The sequence below is a fragment of the Xyrauchen texanus genome, chromosome 10 (assembly GCF_025860055.1).
Source record: "Xyrauchen texanus isolate HMW12.3.18 chromosome 10, RBS_HiC_50CHRs, whole genome shotgun sequence".
Classification (NCBI taxonomy): domain Eukaryota; kingdom Metazoa; phylum Chordata; class Actinopteri; order Cypriniformes; family Catostomidae; genus Xyrauchen; species Xyrauchen texanus.
The window spans coordinates 19,212,722-19,232,774 of NC_068285.1; the positions used below are offsets into that span (position 1 = coordinate 19,212,722).

Consider the following 20,053-nt stretch of genomic DNA (forward strand, 5'->3'; position numbering starts at 1 on the left):
ACAAAATAATTTTCTGTGGTAATCAACATTACACTATGGATTCTGTTGATTGAGGTCTACTTATACTGATCAAAGAACATTTCTTCAAACAGACATTAACACAAACAGGGTAATTTAACTTGCATAAAGATCAGTAATAAAATAATAAAGTAATACATGGCATAAAGGAAGACAGACAAGACAGACTGCTTAAAGAGATGACCGCTCATAACTCAGTTAGGTGTTTAATTTTCTCTTTATTGAGAAAAATGTTTGTATAGAGGACACAACATGAGTCTTGGGTGAGTGTGTGTGCCTTGCACACAGATAGGATCGGTCTCTTTTTAGAGTGAGTCTCAACAGACCTCCATTTAGCAGAGACTATTAACACTGCTCTTAATACAGCATTACAAATAAACATACATATTTGTACATACACACTGAGGAGGGATGGCTTAAAGCCCTTTGTTTAGTGGCCAAAGAAACAGAGACAAGTAGAACAATTATGGTTGGAATCAGTTAAAAGGAAGATGAAAACCTCAAACTGTAAATATGTAAAGTGTTGCTCTCTAGTGTAAATTAGTCAGTTTTCATGTAAAAAGTGCAAACACTAGATGGGATGTGTGGCTTTTTTCTAATTAACAGTATGGATTCAGTTTAAGCAAAACTGATATCGATGAAGTATGTCTTAAAGATCCATTAAAGATAAGTAATAGATCCATTTTCAGCAGCTTTTAATGAGTCAAGACCCAAAAACAATCTAGGCTCACAACTGAAAAGCCCTCATCGGGTCTGCCCAATGTAGGAAAAGGAGGATTATTCTCTTCCAATGAAACAGAAGAAAACAAAATGGACTGTATGTGTAAACATTTGCAGATAACCATTTGATTCAAGCAAGGTTATACATCACAGTAACAGTTTAAACGAGTCATACAAACCTGTGAAGAACAAATTAAAACAGAAGCTGTGGAGTTTGAGGTTGAGTTTAAGAGGTATAGGATCAGACGTGACAGTCACATTAAATCAGGAGCTTTCAAATTTAGATGAACTTTGCCTTCATTTTCATTAGCATCAGGCTAACACAGAAGTATTGGACACGCAATATTCCTTTAAAAAATAGACACACGTGCATATAAATTCTAAACCAGCTGATCACAATGTCCATTTTGCTCATACAGAGTCTGGGCCACTTTCACATGTATTGGGGTTACACAAGCTTACTGTACCCCCTCCTCTCGTAGGAACTGGAAGATGGAGGAAAAGTCTTTGTTAGCATAGCCACGTGCACACATGATGCGGTAGATCTGATGCACCAAGGAGCCAAGAGGAATTGGGGTTTGTGTATTGGTAGCAGTGTTCTGGGCCAAGCCAAGATCCTGTGGACAGAGAGCATTGCCATCCTAATATTTTCTGAGAAATAGGTAGTAATTATATATACAGTGGGGTTCGAAAGTCAGAGTTCACTTCTGCATCACACTACAGCCGTGGCCAAAAGTATTGGCAGTGACATTTTGTGTTTTGCAAAGTTTGCTGCTTCAGTATTTGTAGATTCTTTTTTTCACATGTTTCTATGGTATACAGGAAAACTATGATAAGCATTTCATAAGTTTTAAAGGCTTTTATTGGCAAAAACATTCAATATATGCAAAGAGTCAATATTTAAAGTGTCGGTCCTTGTTCTTCATAACCTCTGCAATTCACTCTGGCATGCTGGATATCAGCTTCTGGGCCAAATCATGACTGATGGCAATCCATTATTGCCACCTTAGTGCTCAGAGTTGATCACAATTTGTGGGCTTCTGTCTGTCCACTCGCCTTTTGAGGATTGACCACAGGTTCTCTATGGGATAAAGATCTGGGGATTTGCCTGGCTACGGATCCAAAATTTAAATGTAATGATCTCTGAGCCACTTCATTATTACTCTTGCCTTGTGACTTGGGGCTCCATCATGCTGGAAAATAACCTGCTGCCAACATTGAGCAAGATCTGCACTGGTGGTGACACGATTCCGTAGCTGACTCCTCAGGAGGAGACTGTCCTGGCTCCTGCTGGACACTCTGGGACGTCCTGAAGCCTTCTTCACTGTAGTTGAACCTCTCTCCTTGAAGTTTTTGATGATACGGTAAATGGTTCTTTCAGGTGCAATATTCTTTGCAGCAATTTCCTTGCATTTGAGGCCATTTTGATGCAAAGCGATAATGCCTGCACGTCTTCCTTTAGAGGTAACCATTGCTAACAAAAACACAATGATAAGAAGCACTTCTTCCCTCCTCTTATAGCAATCAGTCTGCTCTTATAATCCAATCAGAATGATAGAGTGATTTCACCTGACTAGTACTCGTTCACACTTTCCCAGGTGCTGCTGATATGATTAGTGAAATGATGTTAGCTGGTCATTTTGTGCCAGGGCCAAAAAAAGTGAAATTTGGGTTTTTGTGATGAAGTAAATTGTTTTGGCCAATGAAGCTTTTTGCAATTATTTAAAATACATCTGATCACTCTGCACAATAATCTAGAAACAATATGAATCAACACCAGAACAACTGAAGCAGAAAACTTTGCGAAACACAAAATGTATGTCACTGCCAATACTTTTGGCCACGGCTGTAGCTTCATAATATGAGAGTCATGTTTGGTTTTTGATTATTAATAATGTGTGCGTATATATATAAGTATATATATATATATATATATATAGATAGTTGAAGTCATAAGTTTACATATACCTTAGCCACCTACATTTAAACTCAGTTGTTCTCAATTCCTGACATTTAATTGTAGAACATTTTCCCTGTTTGAGGTCAATTAGGATCACTACTATATTTTAAGAATGTGAAATGTCAGAATAATAGTAGTGAGAATGATTTAAGCAAGCTTCATTTCATTCATCATTTTTGAGTAGCCTTCCACAAGCTTCTCACAATAAGTTGCTGGAATTTTGGCCCATTCCTTCAGACAGAACTGGTGTAACCGTGTCAGGTTTGTAGGCCTCCTTGCTCGCACATGCTTTTTCAGTTCTGCCCTCAAATGTTCTATCGTATTGAGGTCAGGGCTTTGTCATGGGCACTGCAATACCTTGACTTTGTTGTCCTTAAGCCATTTTGTCACAACTTTGGAGGTATGCTTGGGGTCATTGTCCATTTGGAAGACCCATTAGCGACCAAGTTTTAACTTCGTGGCTGATATCTTGATGTTGCTTCAATATATCCACATAATTTTCCTTCCTCATGATGCCATCTATTATGTGAAGTGAACCAGTCCCTCCTGCAGCAAAGCACCCCCACAACATGATGCTGCCACCCTCATGCTTCATGGTCAACTTGCAAGCCTCACCCTTTTTCTTTCAAACATAACGATGGTCATTATGGCCAAAAAGTTACATTTTGTTTCATTAGACCAGAGGAAATGTCTCCAATCTTTGTCCCCATGTGCACTTTCAAACTGTAGTCTGGCATTTTTATGGCAGTTTTGGAGCAGTGGTTTCTTCATTGCTTAGCAGCCTTTCAGGTTATGTCGATATTGGACTTGTTTTACTGTGGATATAGATACTTGTCTACCTGTTTCCTCCAGCATCTTCACAAGGTCCTTTTACTTGTGTCATGCACAAAGTAGATGTCCTAAATGACTTGCCAAATCTATAGTTTGCTAATATGAAATCTGTGGAGTGGTTAAAAAATGTGTTTTAATGACTTCAACCTAAGTGTATGTAAATTTCTGACTTCAACTGTATATATGCATGGCACCACATTAAGAGCCTCATATCTCTGGGACATAATCATTTAGAGTCTTAAAAATGAAGATGCCAAAATTAAAGTTTATTTTGAACAAGAATATAAAATGATATCAAGATATATTTAATACTTCTGGAATTACAAGCACTCCAATTTAGAAAAAAAATAAAAAATAAATATTTTTCAAATTTTTGGACTCAATCCATTGACATAAAACGCAACAAGGGGTGCTGAAGTTAGCAGATTTTTGTATTAGACCTCCCTATCTTTCAGTAAAAAAAATCTTTGTAAGGTTATTTTTTAACCAGTTTTGATCCAAATTCATAGGCAAAAATTTTACATTTGACCCCCCCTCTACATCATAATTACTCTGTAATAAAGGCAGAAAATATCGGTTTTGCCGATAGTTGCTTTTTGGAACTATTTGTTATAAGAAAAAATATTTTCCTATAGTTGCCGATATTTTTTAAAATTCCTCAGTGGCAAGTGCTGGAGGATTCTACAATTAGAATGGCTTGGTTCTACAGTTTAATAGTGGCCTCTAGATGTGAAATAAAAACAATCAGATGGGGATTTGCTGTAACTAAATCATTAATCAACATTATTCATCCATATTGTTATCCTCACTTCAATGCATATTTTGATTACATAATCAAGTGTTTTAAATTGAAGCGAGGGCATAGAAAGAAAACGGCAACTATATGGAAACGTGCCCCTTTAACACATGCATGATGTCTACAACTTCATACAGTATCTTATGAATAACAATAAATACCCTAATTATTCATCAAACATTATAATCTGGTAATATACTGCACACACACACACACACACACAAACAGACACACATACATATATATACACAAAATTTGGCAAATACTTAAAATATACAGTAGAGCATTATAATGGAGCCAACTCTCCATCACTGCAAAATAAGAGTCCCTGGTGCACAGGCTAGTTTATAGTTAAAAATCCCTAGTTATGCACCTCATTTTTTTTCTGACAATTATTGTTATTTTGGTTGACTAATAAACTGCATCTGGGATTTTATTTATTTTGGACTTTTGTAGCCTCCATGTCTGTACCCGGCCATCACAGTATGGAAAGACTAAGATGTTGTTTTAAACTATTGGCTGATTAATCGGTTATCAGCCCTTTAACCCATTTTAGTTATCGGTATCAGTAAAATCCACTATCCTCTGCTCAGTACTTATTGATCTGTGGCATTTAATACTTTGGCTTTGATAACTGATTTTAAAATTTTTGTATTTACTTTTTACAAGTTTATATATCATTAAAAGCTCAATTGTGTGCATAGGACCCCTGGATGGGTCGAAAAGCAATTACCCTTTTGCTTACTTTAGCCATTAGAGTAGTGCCAAATCCTCCCTGGTAGTTGTTTGCAGATGGCACTCCTTCCATGACACCTGGGACAGGGTTGTATGAGTCACTGGACCAACATCGCCCTGAGCTCATGTTCAGAATCTTTGCCAGAAGCTTTGGATCCAAACCCAGTCTGAACAAGTGAGAGATAGGAAGAGATCAAAGAGCAGAGGTCATAAAGACTGCTGACCTTAAGGCTTAGGATCAACTCATTCCTTTGTGGAAAAAGGACTTGGATTAAACAGTATTGATATTTAACAGGAGCAGCAGTTCATCATTTTCTTCTCTTTTGCTTGTTGTTCCACACAAACACACACAAATGCAGGGGTAATAAAACTCTGACACAAGCAGCTGTCTTATTATCTCGCCCCCACCAATCTGTCCCCCTGTAAGAGTAACAAGGGTGATTTCAGTGCTGCATTTAAAGTAGAGCTGAATTAAATAGGGTTTGCTGCTTCAACTCCATTATATTCGATTGTGCACCCAAATAATTTTGTATAATAAAGAACAGCAGCAGAAAACTGATAAGCAACTAATTAAATTAGATTACATTATCTGAAGAAAATATGAATGGTGCTTGCCCATGCAAAAGTTGGCCCCTCAGTGCAAGGGTGATATGGATGGTTTCCAGGGCATTCATATGTGGTTTTCAAGATATTCTGAGTGGTTTTTAGCCCATTGCTTTGTAGTTTCTTACTGGCCAACGTATTTGTTTTATCATCCACCAGATGGAAATTCTAAATCAGATCACAAAACAAAAGTAACAGCACACCATTCCTCAACAAGCCATCAGATCTGAGGTACCATTCATGAATCAAATCTGTAAAATAAAATGGCATGAGACGAGTTACATGCTGAAGTTTTATACTTCTGTTTGAATTGCTAACCCTAAGTTGAGTATGAGCAACAACTATACTTGTCTTGGCAAACACCACTAATAAAGAACAACAACATAAAACTGACAGATAGCAGAATGTTTACCAGAGACAAAATTGGGAGGCAGTTGACAAAAGAAAGCTAATTTGAAAGAAAATGATTACAAAGAGAAGAGGGAAATCTAGGGATGATGTGTAACTGGGCAAAGAGTTGCCATCTCTTGTTTTAACAAGAACATAAATAACCATATCAAGTGTGACTCGATCAACACATGCTGGAGTGGTAGTTGTGGTAAGACAGTAAAATGTCTATTAAAGTATGATGAGTGTTTAAGAGCAGTTATACAGTAACCCCACCTGTCTCTCATTCAGGGGACCGTGCCTTCACATACACAAACACTCAGACGTTTATAAATCTATGCAATAATTAAGAGACGAGAACATATACAGTACAGCTGTGAATAAAAGGGATATTTCATTCCCCTATGACACAGTCCATCCCACACCACCTATCTTTACAGACCGTTTTGGAAATTCTAATCTCAATTATGTGTAAGTATGTGTGTGCGTGTGTGTGAGCAAGCTGTTGTGCTACCCTGTCATTTGACAGTTGTTTTTGGGTGGTTTTAATGTCTGTAAACAGCTCACTGACTGACCCCATATCAATCACTTTCCCTCTTTATGTCTGTGTCTCTCGGGGACAACTGGTGACATATGTTCAACATCGTCTCCCTCCCATCCCCCAGCGCATGCTCACGCTCGTGCACACGCACACACGTGCGCGCACACACACACAAACACACACACACACACACGTTCTGGGTCAGTGACTGAAAAGGTTACCGCCTCAATTGCAACCTGGCTTCTCTGCTACAACACAAATCACTCTCTCAACACAAGGAATCAGAGAAAGAGATTGTTTGTGTGTGTGTGTGTGTGTGTGAGAAGGGGAGGTGCCTTCCCAGTAAAAATGCTAAACATAATTGTATAACACACGCTCTGCTCCTATGGACATAATCCAAATCATTTGCACAATTCGCAGTGGGTCAGAACTTTACATACATTAAGTTAACTGTGCCTTTAAGCAGCCTCGAAGACACAAGAAAATGATTTCAAGCCTTTAGACAATTAGCTTCTGATAGGAGGTGTACTAAATTGGAGATGTACCTGAGGATGCATTTTAAGGCCTACCCTCAATCTCAGTGCCTCTTTGCTTGACATCATGGGAAAATCAAAAGAAATCAGCCAAGACATTAGAAAAAGGATTGTTGACCTCCATAAGTCCATAAGAATGGAGATGGGTCGCCCCGTAGAGTCCTCCCAGCTGACGGAGATCCTCCAGTCCCTCGCGGCACTACACCAGAGCCACCAACAAACCCTGCTTGAGCTCCGGCAGGACCAGGATCGCCGGTTTGTTGAGATCATCGCGGGCTCAGGCAGAGGACCCGGCACGCCATCCGAGCCTCCTCAGCCAGGAGGCGCGCCCGGCCACAGCCGCGACCCGGACACCAGCTCCACGCTGCCCCGCCCACGTTACAGAAGATGGGGGTAGCAGGCGATCCTGAGGCCTTTCTGGATTTGTTTGAGTGGGCGGCAGAAATCTGGGGCTGGCCGCATGAACAATGGGCAGCCCGCCTAGTTCCTCTCCTGTCCGGGAAGCTCAACTCGCGGCTCAACAACTGCCGGCAACTAACCTCCTGGCCTATTCAGACCTAAAAGAGCCATTTTGCAGCGGGTCGGTCGGAGCCGGAAGAGAATCGTCAGCTCTTCCGGGGCATGAAGTTGGAAAAGTCTGGTCGCCCGTTAGCATTTGCCCAACGGCTCCGGGGCGCCTGTCGGAGGTGGCTGCTCGGGGGACCGCAGCGTCGAGGGTGTTATCGATCAGGTGGTACTGGAGCAATTTAGTCAGCGGCTGCCCGGAAAACGGCGAGTGGGTCCAGTGCCACCGCCCGGCGTCGCTGGAGGAAGCCGTTAGGTCTCGCAGAGGACCATCTGGCGGCGATCCGAGGGGGACGAGCCCTCTTCTTCGTCTCTCTCTCTCTCCCTTCCCTTGTGTCTGCCCTCGCCCCTCCCTTTGGTCTCTTCTTCTGTTCTCTCCCCAGGGCCTGTTCCTGCCCAGCGCAGGCGTGGAGGGTTCCAGAGACCAGCTTCCCGGCCTTGGGAGAATGTACCCTCCCACTCCCGTCTTTCAGCCGCTCTCCTCCTCAGGTGGGGAGCCCGCCAGCACAAGTGCGGCCGCAGCGCCTGGGCCGGCCTGTTGGAGGTGCGGAGACCGGACCACTTCCGGGATCAGTGTCGCTGATGGAGGTGGGGATGGTGGTGCTGGGTCTCCGGCGTCCGCAGGCTGCCCCTATCAGGCTGGAGCATACCGGATTCGGTAAGGATCAGGGGGTATTTACCAAGCTTTGCTGGATACCGGCTGCAATCAGACCACCATCCACCAGCGCTTGGTTCAACCCGAGGCTTTGGGTTTAGCTAAACTGGTGAGGGTGAGGTGTGTGCATGGGGATGTTCACAAGTATCCCATGTTGACTTTGGTGATTAAATTCAGGGAAAAAAACATAGTGTGGAGGCAGCGGTTAGTCCCGCCTCACCCATCCGCTAATCTTGGGTACCGATTGGCCGAATTTTAAAGATATTTTAGAGGGTATTTGTGCGGATGGGTCCTGCATAAAGAGGTGTCGCGGTGTCGCGATGCTTTGGCAGGGAGGCGGGCAGGGGCCGATCCTCGGCTGCTTTCGGGATGGCGAGGAAAGGGGCGAGGTGGCCGCCCCTCCTCTCAGGGAATTCCCTGAGGGGACTTCCCTCTAGAGCAGTCGCGGGACCGAAACCCTTAAGCATGCTCTTGACCAAGTGAGAGTAATTGATGGTCAACAGCTCCGGCCGGGCATCGCCCTTTCATACCCATATTTTGCCATGATTAGAGATCGGTTATATAGAGTGGCGCAGGGCGGCTCAAACAAAGGAGGAAGTAACACAATTATTGGTTCCACGGAGCCGCCAGGAAATGGTTTTCCAGGCGGCTCACTATAATCCTATGGCGGTCACCTAGGGGAGCGGAAAACACTTCTCCGTCTAATAGCCCGTTTTTATTGGCGGGCATTGGCGGTGGCGTCTGCAGGTGGTGTCGCGGCGTGCCGTGAATGTCAGCTGGTAAACCCACCGGCCACCCCAAAAGCGCCATTACGCCCTCTACCGTGTCGAGGTCCCCTTGAAAGAATTGGGATGGACCTCGTCGGGCCATAGAGCGGTCAGCACGCGGACATACGCTCGTGTTAGTCCTAGTGGATTACGCGAGCGATATCCGGAAGCAGTGCCTCTGAGCAACATCTCCGCGCGTAGTGTTGCGGGGCACTCTTCAAGATAATCTCCGGGTGGGGATTCGAAAGAAATCCTCACCGATCAAGGCACGACTTTTATGTCACGAACACTCGCGAACTTCACGAGCTCTTGGGCATTAAATCGATTCGCACTAGCGTTTACCATCCGCAGACTGATGGCCTAGTGGAGCGATTTAATAAAGCAGCTCAAGAACATGATTAAGTAAATTAGCGTACCGATGACGCTAGAAATTGGGATAAGTGGCTAGACCCCTGTTGTTTGCAGTACGAGAGGTCCCACAAGCCTCCACAGGGTTCTCCCGTTTGAGCTGCTGTGCAGGCGGCGCCCCGTGGTGTCCTTGGCGTCATCCATGGCGTGGGAGGAGGACCTTCTAATAGCAAAAATGAAATTCAGTTACGTTCTCGATCTTAGAGCAAAACTCCACACACTGGGGCGATTAACACAGGAGAATTTGCTCCAAGCTCAAGAACGCATACGCCTGACTGTATGACAGGGGTGCTCGGCTCACGGGAATTTGCACGGGGGATAAGGTACTCGTATTACTCCCAACATCGAGCTCTAAATTACTCGCCAAGTGGCAAGGACCCTTTGAGGTCACCACGACGAGTAGGGGATCTCGATTATGAAGTTAAGCGTACCGATAGAGGCGCGCGTCAAATTTATCACCTCAACCTACTGAAATTATGGAGGGAGGCGGCCTCTGTGGCGTTGGCCACGGTAGTTCGGAGAGGCGGAGCTCGGACCGGAGGTAAACAAAGACTACAATCTTAACACTCCGGTTACTTGTGGAGACCAACTCTCACAGCGGCAACTCACAGAGGTTTCCGAATTACAAAAGGAATTTGCGGATGTGTTTTCCCTCTACCGGGCCGTACAAACATCATACAGCACCACATCGAGACCAAGCGGGCGCGGTGGTGCGTTACGCCCTATCAGCTTACCCGAACATAAAAAGAAAATAATGCGGGAGGAATTAGATGCGATGCTTGATATGGGCATAATAGAGGAATCCCACAGTGATTGGTCCAGCCCGGTTGTTCTTGTTCCCAAGAGTGATGGGTCTGTTCGATTCTGTGTGGATTACAGAAAAGTCAACGCGGTGTCTAAATTTGGCGCGTACCCAATGCCCGTGTTGATGAACTGCTCGATCAGTTAGGTACTGCTTTCGATTTTATTCGACCTTGGATTTAACAAAGGGTTATTGGCAGATCCCTTGACACCAATGTCCCGTGAGAAAACAGCCTTCTAGCGCCGTTTGGATTACACCAATTTGTGATGCTTCCTTTCGGTTTGTTTGGGGCGCCGGCCACGTTTCAGCGACTCATGGATCGGACCCTCAGACCTCACACAGCGTGCGCCGCTGCCTATTTAGATGATATTATCATTTATAGCAATGATTGGCAGCGGCACATGCAACATCTGAGGGCGTCCTGAGGTCGCTGCGGCGGCGAGGCTCACAGCAAACCCTAAGAAATCTTGCGATTGAGCGTGTGGAGGTGCGGTATCTGGGGTTCCACTTGGGTCATGGCCAGGTGCGTCCCCAAATTGATAAGACCATGGCGATTGCGACTTGCCCTAGACCTAAGACCAAAAAGGGGGTGAGGCAGTTCCTGGGGCTGGCTGGCTATTATAGAAGGTTTGTGCCTAATTATTCGGACGTCACCAGCCCGCTGACTGACCTCACTAAAAAGGGGCTCCAGATCCGGTTCAATGGTCGGAGCAGTGTCAACAAGCGTTTATGCAGATTAAAGCCGCACTTTGTGGGGGCAGCTTCTTCATGCACCTGATTTCTCTCTCCCTTTTATTTTGCAGGCGGACGCTGCAGACAGAGGGCTGGGGGCCGTACTCTCGCAGGTGGTGGAGGGAGGAGCCCAGTGCTGTACATTAGCCGGAAGCTCTCTTTGCGGGAAACTAAGTACAGCACCGTGGAGAAGGAGTGTTTGGCCATCAAGTGGGCGGTCCTCACCCTCGGTATTACCTGCTGGGGCGGGCCTTCACCCTCTGCTCTGATCACGCCCCACTCCAGTGGCTCCACCGCATGAAAGATACTAGCGCCCGGATCACCCGTTGGTACCTGGCTCTCCAGCCCTTTAAATTCAAGGTGGTCCACAGACCGGGGTGCAGATGGCTGTCGCCGACTTTCTCTCCAGAAATGGGGAGTGGTAGGCAGGCGGATGGTGCCCGGCCTGAGTCGGGCGGTGGGGGTATGTGGCAGCGGGGCGTGGTCAAGCGCCCGTCCGGGAGAGGAAGCGGTAAGGCGCTTACACCTGAGCTAAATTATGCCTAACACCTGTCTCTAATTCCAGTGAGCACGAGGAGAGCGGCATAAAAGCAGACACCGAGCCTCCAGTCAGGAGGAGACGACAAGCCAACTCAGTGCGCTTGATCAATATTGTGATTTGTAAAAAGAGAATTAAAAGCTTACCTGGTGCTGAACACCTGTTCCCTGTCCTCCTCCTTGTGGGAAGCGTTACAACTACGTTCATCTGTACAAACAATAGTACGCAAGTATAAACACCATGGGACCACGCAGCCATCAAACTTCTCAGGAAAGAGATGCATTCTGTCTCCTAGAGATGAACGAAGTTTGGTGCGAAAAGTGTAAATCAATCCCACAACAACAGCAAAGGACCTTGTGAATAAGCTGGAGGAAAAAGGTTGCAAAAGTATCTATATCCACAGTAAAACAAGTCCTATATCAAAATAACCTGAAAGGCTGCTCAGCAAGGAAGAAGTCAATGCTCCAAAACCACCTTAAAAAATCCAGACTACAGTTTGCTAGTGCACATGGGGACAAAGATCTTTTTGTAGAAATTTTCTCTGGTCTGTTGAAACAAAAATGGAAATTTTTGGCCATATTGACCATTGTTATGTTTGGAGGAAAAGGGTGAGGCTTGCAAGCAGAGGAACAACCACCCAACCGTGAAGCATGAGGATGGCAGCATCATGTTGTGGGGGTGCTTTGCTGCAGGAGGGACTGGTTCACTTCACAAAATAGATGGCATCACAAGGAAGGAAAATTATGTGGATATATTGAAGCAACATCAAGATATCAGCCACGAAGTTAAAGCTCGGTGGCAAATGGGTCTTCAAAATGGACAATGACCCCAATCATACCCCCAATGTTGTGGCAAAATAACTTAAGGACAACAAAGTCAAGGTATTGGAGTGGCCATCACAAAGCCCTGACCTCAATACGATAGAACATTTGTTGGCAGAACTGAAAAAGCACGTGCGAGCAAGGAGGCCTACAAACCTGACTCAGTTAAACCTGTTGTGTCTGGAGGAATGGGCCAAAATTCCAGCAACTTATTGTGAGAAGCTTGTAGAAGGCTACCAAAACATTTGACCCAAGTTAATCAATTTAAAGGCAATGCTAAAAAATACTAACAAAATTTATGTAAACTGCTGACCCACTGGGAATGTGATGAAAGGAATAAAAGCCGAAACAAATAATTATTTCTACTATTATTCTGACATTTCACATTCTTAAAATAAATTAGTGATCCTAACTAAAACATCCTGAACTAAAATAAAGTAGTGACATAAGACAGGAAATGTTTTCTATGATTAAATGTCAGGAATTGAGAAAAACTGAGTTTAAATGTATTTGGCTAAGGTGTATGTAAACATCTGACTTCAACTAAGTGTGTGCAAGTTAATAAAATGGCAGTGAGTGGAAGCAAAAACAGATGTGCAAGTCTATTTAAATAGATGAGTAAACTACAGTAAATGGAGAGGAAATAAACTAAAGGCGTTTGATCACTGCATTAGAAGGGGGAAGTTTTTTTTTAAAGACTTATCTTTATAAACTATACTTCTTGTTCTCATTTCATCTTCATCAAACCTTGGTGATCTAAGGATTAAGCTGTAAACACGTACACTTTCAAGCAAACACACAGAGCCCACAAATGTATTAATGTTTTTAAGAGGCAAAGAACCAGTTTAATACCAAATGTCAATTATCTTTTTAAACATCTGTACACAGGCTGTGTGTGTGTGCACTTGTATTGTGGATGAACAGGAAATTTCAAAGGCTTTTCAATCTCTATTCTGCGTGTATGTGAGAACACCAGCATCATTAAAAACAGGGCTCATTCATGCTTGCAGCTACTGTTTTTAAAGTGTAGACAGCAGCATATGCATGCATAAGTGATGATAGAGAGAGAGAGAGAGATGAGAGAGAGAGAGAGAGAGAGAGAGAGAGAGAGAGAGAGAGAGAGAGAGAGAGAAGGGGGGCTGACCATCTTTTGGGGACACTTCTTTACCAAGCGAAACATCACGCATGGATAAAGATACCCAGTGCTTCTTCTGAGATGACCAAATTAGAAAGAAAAGAAAGGAATAAAAAAAAGGGAGTGATGAAAACAGATAGAACAGAAAGTAAAAAAGATGCAATGTGAAGGGTGAAAAAATATCAATAATCCTCCATAGTGAGAGATGAGATATTCTTTCAGAATGCACCCTTCCTTTCTGATGAAAGAAAATAATAATATCTTCAAATAAGCCAAACACACAGCCTCTTTTACATTCCCTACACAAGCTTTTTGCTGCATGAGAGGAAGCATGTGAGATTTATGATAGCCTAGAACCCAAGGTGTCTCAATGAGTCTGGATAGTCTATATAAGAGTGCATGTGCCTACACACTCCTGATATTCGAGAGAAGAGGGATGACATCACTTGGTGAGCACTACAATTCTATGGCTTCACTTGCGTCATAACCAGTAAATATGAATAGATATGAGATGTGTGTTTATTACCTCCAGACAACTATGGTGGTTAAATCCATGTCTTTTGAAGTAATATGATAGGTATGGGTGAGAAACAGATACATATTTAAGTCCTTTTTTACTATAAATTCTCCCTGCACAGTCAATCTTCACTTTAGGGTTGCATGGTATACCGGTGCTACGGTAGTATTGCAATAATAAAGCTTCAAAATACTGCCGGTGCCACAGAATTCTTTAAACGGTAGTACCGCAAGTTTGTTGCATGAGCGGTAGTAATCATTATTTTTGCTAAAACCTTCATTTGAATCAGACCCATGTCTGCAATAACAAAAAATGTGACGTTCCCTTGACACAGTGCCCTTTTAAATCCTTTTAGAATTTGCCCCTTATATGGTATTGTTTATTTTTCAATGGGTGGTTTTCCCATGCTGCAAACTCACACGTCTGAATCCCAGTGTGTTCATTTGTCGGTCGTGTCTCCTAATGGATTACATGGATTTAACTACACTCTCAAGGTGAAATCGTAAGGATTCATACGACTTTTCTTAATTTGGCTAATTCGTATGATATCATGCGACTGCACTCGTATGAAATCATGCAAAATAGCCAACTTGTAAAATATGTAAACATTTTCACTGGACCAGGTGGGGATCTAAATAAAACTTTGGAGAGTGAGAAGCTTTTAAATAACACAATTCATGAGATTTTGAATTATTTTGGGTTTTGACTGGTGAGACCGATTAACCACAGGAATATTGCAATAAAAGTTTCAAGCCGTTGCCTTTTGAACTGGCTGCTTTGATGCAGCAAAGGTATTAGGAAACAAGTTAGTCCATTTGAGCCTTCTCTCGGTTCATCCATCAGTTATTTTCATCACTTCCGGAGCAACAAGTGGAATGGCTAGTTTCTAAGAACCACTATGGCAAACTGTGTTAAGAATTAAACACACTATCTGTGGTATCATGATACTTTAGCTGGTATAGTATCGTAAGATATGATTATGGTATTATGACAACGCTACTCCACTTCACTTTCACATTCGCCTTATTCTGTTTTCAGTGATCCACATTCTTCATGCATATTGCGCTCTACTGGAAGGGAGAAGAATTTATGGTAAAAAAATGACAAATATTGATCTTTTTCCTCACACAAACCTATCAAAGCATGTCTGAACACATGGATTTAACCACTGGTGTCTAAAGAATTACTTATATGCTCCCTTTATGTGGATTATGCAACTTCAAAATTTTGGCACCCATTCACTTGCATTGTGAGGACCTACACAGCTGAAATATTCTTGTAAAAATCTTAATTTGTGTTCAGCAGAAGGAAGAAAGTCACACATCTGGGATGACATGGTGGTGAGTAAATCTTGAGAACTTTCAACTATCCCTTTACTTAAGTTAATTGAGACTGTCAATCCCTAACATTGTGCCTAACATCTATTTTTGTTTTTAATGGAAGAAAGTCATATGGGTTTGGATTGAGGGTAAGTAAATGACAGAATTTTCACTTTGATTGAACCATCCCTTTTAAATCGCTTTAATTTGAAGAGCCACAGCCAAGAGCAGGGTTTTCCAAACAAGGGTTCTTGAACCCCTAATTGTTTGTGATGGAACTGCAGAGTGTTGCATGTGAGATTGTAATAGAAAAGCCAATAGTGAATTAAATAAAAATGTTTGATGAATAAAGTTATATTTAATCAATCAATAAGTTGCATTTAAATGTAATAAGAAATAGTAATATTTGACAAATATATCATATACCCCCATATATCCTGTAGTTTTAGAAAATAACACACACACACACACACACACACACACACACACACACACACACACACACACATTCACCTAATTCCGAGGTTCATGGTCTCTGCTGTTCCAATCATGCCAATCGCTAACAGCATGTTGTTGCAGATTTTCGCAGCCTGAAAGAGAAAATTACAAAATATCAGTTCAGCCCCATCAGCTATTTAAATGCTTTGAAGTAACACATGGTCATTTATTCACAATGGACCAGGTTTCATGACCCATCTATAAACACATGGACAATCTAATTAGGTAATTTAAAACAGTTTCATTTATTCCTTTGAGTTGTCGATAGGCACACTAAAGCACATTGGCTGCAATAAATTTGAACTGCAATTTCATGTTTTTTGGACATTCTTTGAAGTACCATGTAAATACCTTGCATTATAAATATGGTAAACATTCATTACCATGGTATATCAAAGTACCATGGATGATACCATGTCTGTCACGTGGTGCTGCCACACTACATATTTGAGGGGAGTGTTAGTGTGTTTGCTGCTTGCATCTGGCACACAACATTAGGTAGCAGATGAGAGGATGTTCATATTTGCCTGCATTTACCTGTCCAGTTCCCACTTGGCCACAGTACACTACATTTGCACCCATACAGGTGAGCAACTCCTTGGCAGCATTAAACTCGTCTTCAACTCCGCCTACCATGAAGGTGAGTTTAGCCAGGCTGGCTGCACCAACACCTGAGAAAAAAAAAGTAATGCTAAGAAAATTCAATCATACTGTGCTCAGGACCATTGATTGTCAGCTTTTACTGTAAAACAATGTTTATAGTTGTCGTGGTAGCAAGGTACAATGATAGTATCCATTACTTTAGTATATAACAAGAAACTGAATGATAACCATACTCATTTCCCACAGTATTTACATGTTACTCCAAGACACATTTTTGTTAAAGAGATAGTTCACCCAAAAACTAAAATTCTATTCACATCTAGGATGGCATGAGTGTGAGTAAATGATGAGAGAATTAAAATGTTTGGGTTAACTATCCCTTTAATGTGGGTTGTGGTCCGAGGGAAAAGGATATCTCCTATAAAAACAAAAAACAAACAAAAATGGTGATTACTGATGTTTACATCTCTCAAAGAATTTAACTTCTGAAAATATAAATGTATATAACATACACACAATGCTATAGGAGTATCATACAGAATCAAACGTAATGCTGCAAATTTGAGTTAAGCAGGCCAGGATTTAGTAAACTGTGTGTTGAGGGAGAGAAGGGTATTAATGAGCTGTATGGCACCAGCGGGACAGCATTTGGGGGCTTGCCTTTAAAAGCCGATTGTCCCAAATCATTCCTCACAAGTCTCTGAGGACAAGAGCCCATTGTCCTCCTCCCCACAAACACATACACTTGCGTACAACAGCTGTGCCTGAAGCAACACTCCTCCCCTAAGTGAACACGCCCCCTGAGGTATGAGTGACAGCTCTAAGGGGCAATTAACTTTACACTTTATCATGTTCAATTAAGCGCCACGCCTTGAAGGACCAAGTGTGGCCAATCACGTTAAAGCGTGCCATGTTCTACATGGGAGGGGTCCTTTTCAAGGCATTTGACATAGATATGTGTGTCCGGGGAATTGCCAGATTAGAATGCAATTAAAGCAGTAAAATTGGAAAAAATTTGAACACTAAAACTCATCTTACAACTGGATACAATACGCCCCCCCCCGGTGGTCTGTTTGTGCATGTGTCAACACTAATGAATAGGCTGTTTATACTGAGAAGGTAATAATGCCAAAGTCAATAATTAAAGACCAAGAAAAAAAGAGCTGATGCTAGACAGATAGAGCGAAGCAGAGAGAAAGAAAGAGCAAGGGAAAGGAAAGAGAGAGACTTTATGACTTCCCCTTTAGTCTGCATTGATTTTTGTCGTACTTATCGGTCATCAATAATTCTCTCATTAGGTCAGCGTGTCTGCCAATTCCCTAATGTTACCTACTGCTTCAAAGTGTCAATGTGTGCATGCTTATTTTTAGTTTATATGAATAGGAATGAGTAATAATTTTACCCAAAAAAGTTTTTCAAAACAGTTTTAAAACGCTACATACTTCTACAAGGCACAAATGTGTGCGTGCTTACAGTATATGCCTAGTTTATAATGGGAATGGGTATACACGTTTTGTTTTGTTCTAATAAAACTGGTTGATCACAATGACGCCAACATTAATTAGCATACTTCAAAACTGCATTTTGAAACCCTGCGTACTGTGGCAAAGTGTAAATGTATGCGTGCTTATATGCATAGTTTATAAATAAATAGGAATGAGAATTCATTTTTCAAAAAACATTTTTATTTGTTTGGAAATTATTGTAATAAAACAGGTTAAATCACACATAATGAAGTCTTAACGTTAATTTCAATACTGTATATTTCAAAACTGCATTTGAATACACTACATACTGTCGCAAAGTGTGAATGCAGATATGCTTAGTTTATTTAATTTGTTTTTTTTAAATAAAATATTTAAAAAAAATGTTTATTTGGGAAATTACAGCAACAAAATTGGTTTATTGGTACTGAAAAACGTGGTACTGAAAACTTCTTAACATAAATTATCATATTTAAATATGCAAGTTCATGTAAAAACAATTAACGAAGATAATATACAGTCAGTCAGTCATTATCGCTAAATTAACACAAAAGGGGATCAGGAACCCAACGCGAAGCGGTCCATACATTATTAGAGGGGGGAAGATTTTACAATTAACATTGATTTAGACAAAAACGTTAGTATCATATAAAATAGTCTAACCTTTAAGGTATTATACTTTTGCGTATTGAAAGTAGGTTTGCACCGATCCGATACCTGGATCGGTATCGGCTCTGATACTTACATTTACATTTATGCATTTGGCAGACGCTTTTATCCAAAGCGACTTACAGTGCAATTATTACAGGGACAATCCCCCCGGAGCAACCTGGAGTTAAGTGCCTTGCTCAAGGACACAATGGTGGTGGCCATGGGGTTAGAACCTTCTGATTAAAAGCCCTGTGCTTTAGCCACTACGCCACCACCTCTCCAACATTGCTTTTAGACGGATTGGGAATCATTACGATGAGCCCGATCCAAATTCGATACTGTGTGTTAGTCTTGTTCGTTACTGTCAAGCTAAAAAATTACATAAAAGAACCATAAAAACAATTAAAAGTAGTTCATATGACTCGTGCGTTTTATTCAAAGCCACTTGAAGACGTGCAATAGCTCTGTGAATCACAAAAGTCTGTGTTTAATAAGAAAATATAAAATGCATGCGCAGCTCCAGCGCGTCAGTGAATGGCGGTGCTCGGTTTACACACAATAATTTTTAGCCTTCACACGGTGCGCAATATTTGAGCGCTACTCACTAACAACATCTGAGATGTAGATGCTCAATAGATCGGTTCACTTATAATATACATTTAGAACGGAACTGGAGGTGCATTTGATCAGAATTTGAATAAGAATCGAATTAAACTACTGTAAACTTGCCTACAAACAGACACACTTACAGGACTTCCTGGAGAGTTCAGAATGTCAAAATAAAAGTGTGAGGGTTTAAAAGATAAAAGGTGCACGATTGAGATATATTACTATTATAATATCTTATTTGTTTACAAATTATAATAATATTTATGTTGAATGTGTTCCAAAAAATAACTGTGAATGAAAAGTGAGCTGATATCTTACAACTAAATAGAACAACAAAAAAGGTCTGAATCCTTTAAAGTCCAGATACAAGTTGAAAAGATTTACATGAAAAAATACTGATGACTTAAACTGGAATTACTGTTAATTTTGCTGCTACATTATCCAGTATACTAGTTAACAATAAATGTTTTCTTAATAAGGTATACACTTATATTGAAATAATGTGTAGTTAGAGGTTTGTGTTTCTTTACATATTCCACAGAATAAATGTAAAGATATTCTAAACAGATATACACAACACCACTGGTATCGGATAAGGATCGGCCGATACGGAGATTTCCGATATCGGAATCGGAAGAGAAAAAGTGGTATCAGTGCATCCATAATTGAAACTGTCTCTATTATTGTATTCATAAACACCATCATTTATTTTTTTGGAAAGACTAGCTACATTGACCTATACACAGAAATAGGGAGTAAATATGCTTATGGCTTTGCATTGTACATTGATATTAGGAGAAAACAGGCCTTGTTTTGTAAACTGGCA

General features: G+C 41.5%; 1 protein-coding gene across 1 annotated transcript in view; it reads right to left on the minus strand.

Moving 5' to 3' along the window:
* Positions 1 to 225: 225 nt before the first annotated feature.
* The window catches only part of LOC127650953 (3-hydroxyisobutyrate dehydrogenase, mitochondrial-like), a 39,391-nt gene continuing 19,563 nt past the window's right edge, over positions 226 to 20,053 (minus strand). The window contains exons 5-8 of the mRNA XM_052136628.1: positions 16,418 to 16,551; positions 15,896 to 15,972; positions 5,071 to 5,227; positions 226 to 1,355 (exon numbers count right to left, since the gene is read on the minus strand). Coding sequence (XP_051992588.1) covers positions 1,197 to 1,355; positions 5,071 to 5,227; positions 15,896 to 15,972; positions 16,418 to 16,551 — 527 coding nt within the window. The 3' untranslated portion in view covers positions 226 to 1,196. The remainder of the gene's footprint in view (positions 1,356 to 5,070; positions 5,228 to 15,895; positions 15,973 to 16,417; positions 16,552 to 20,053) is intronic.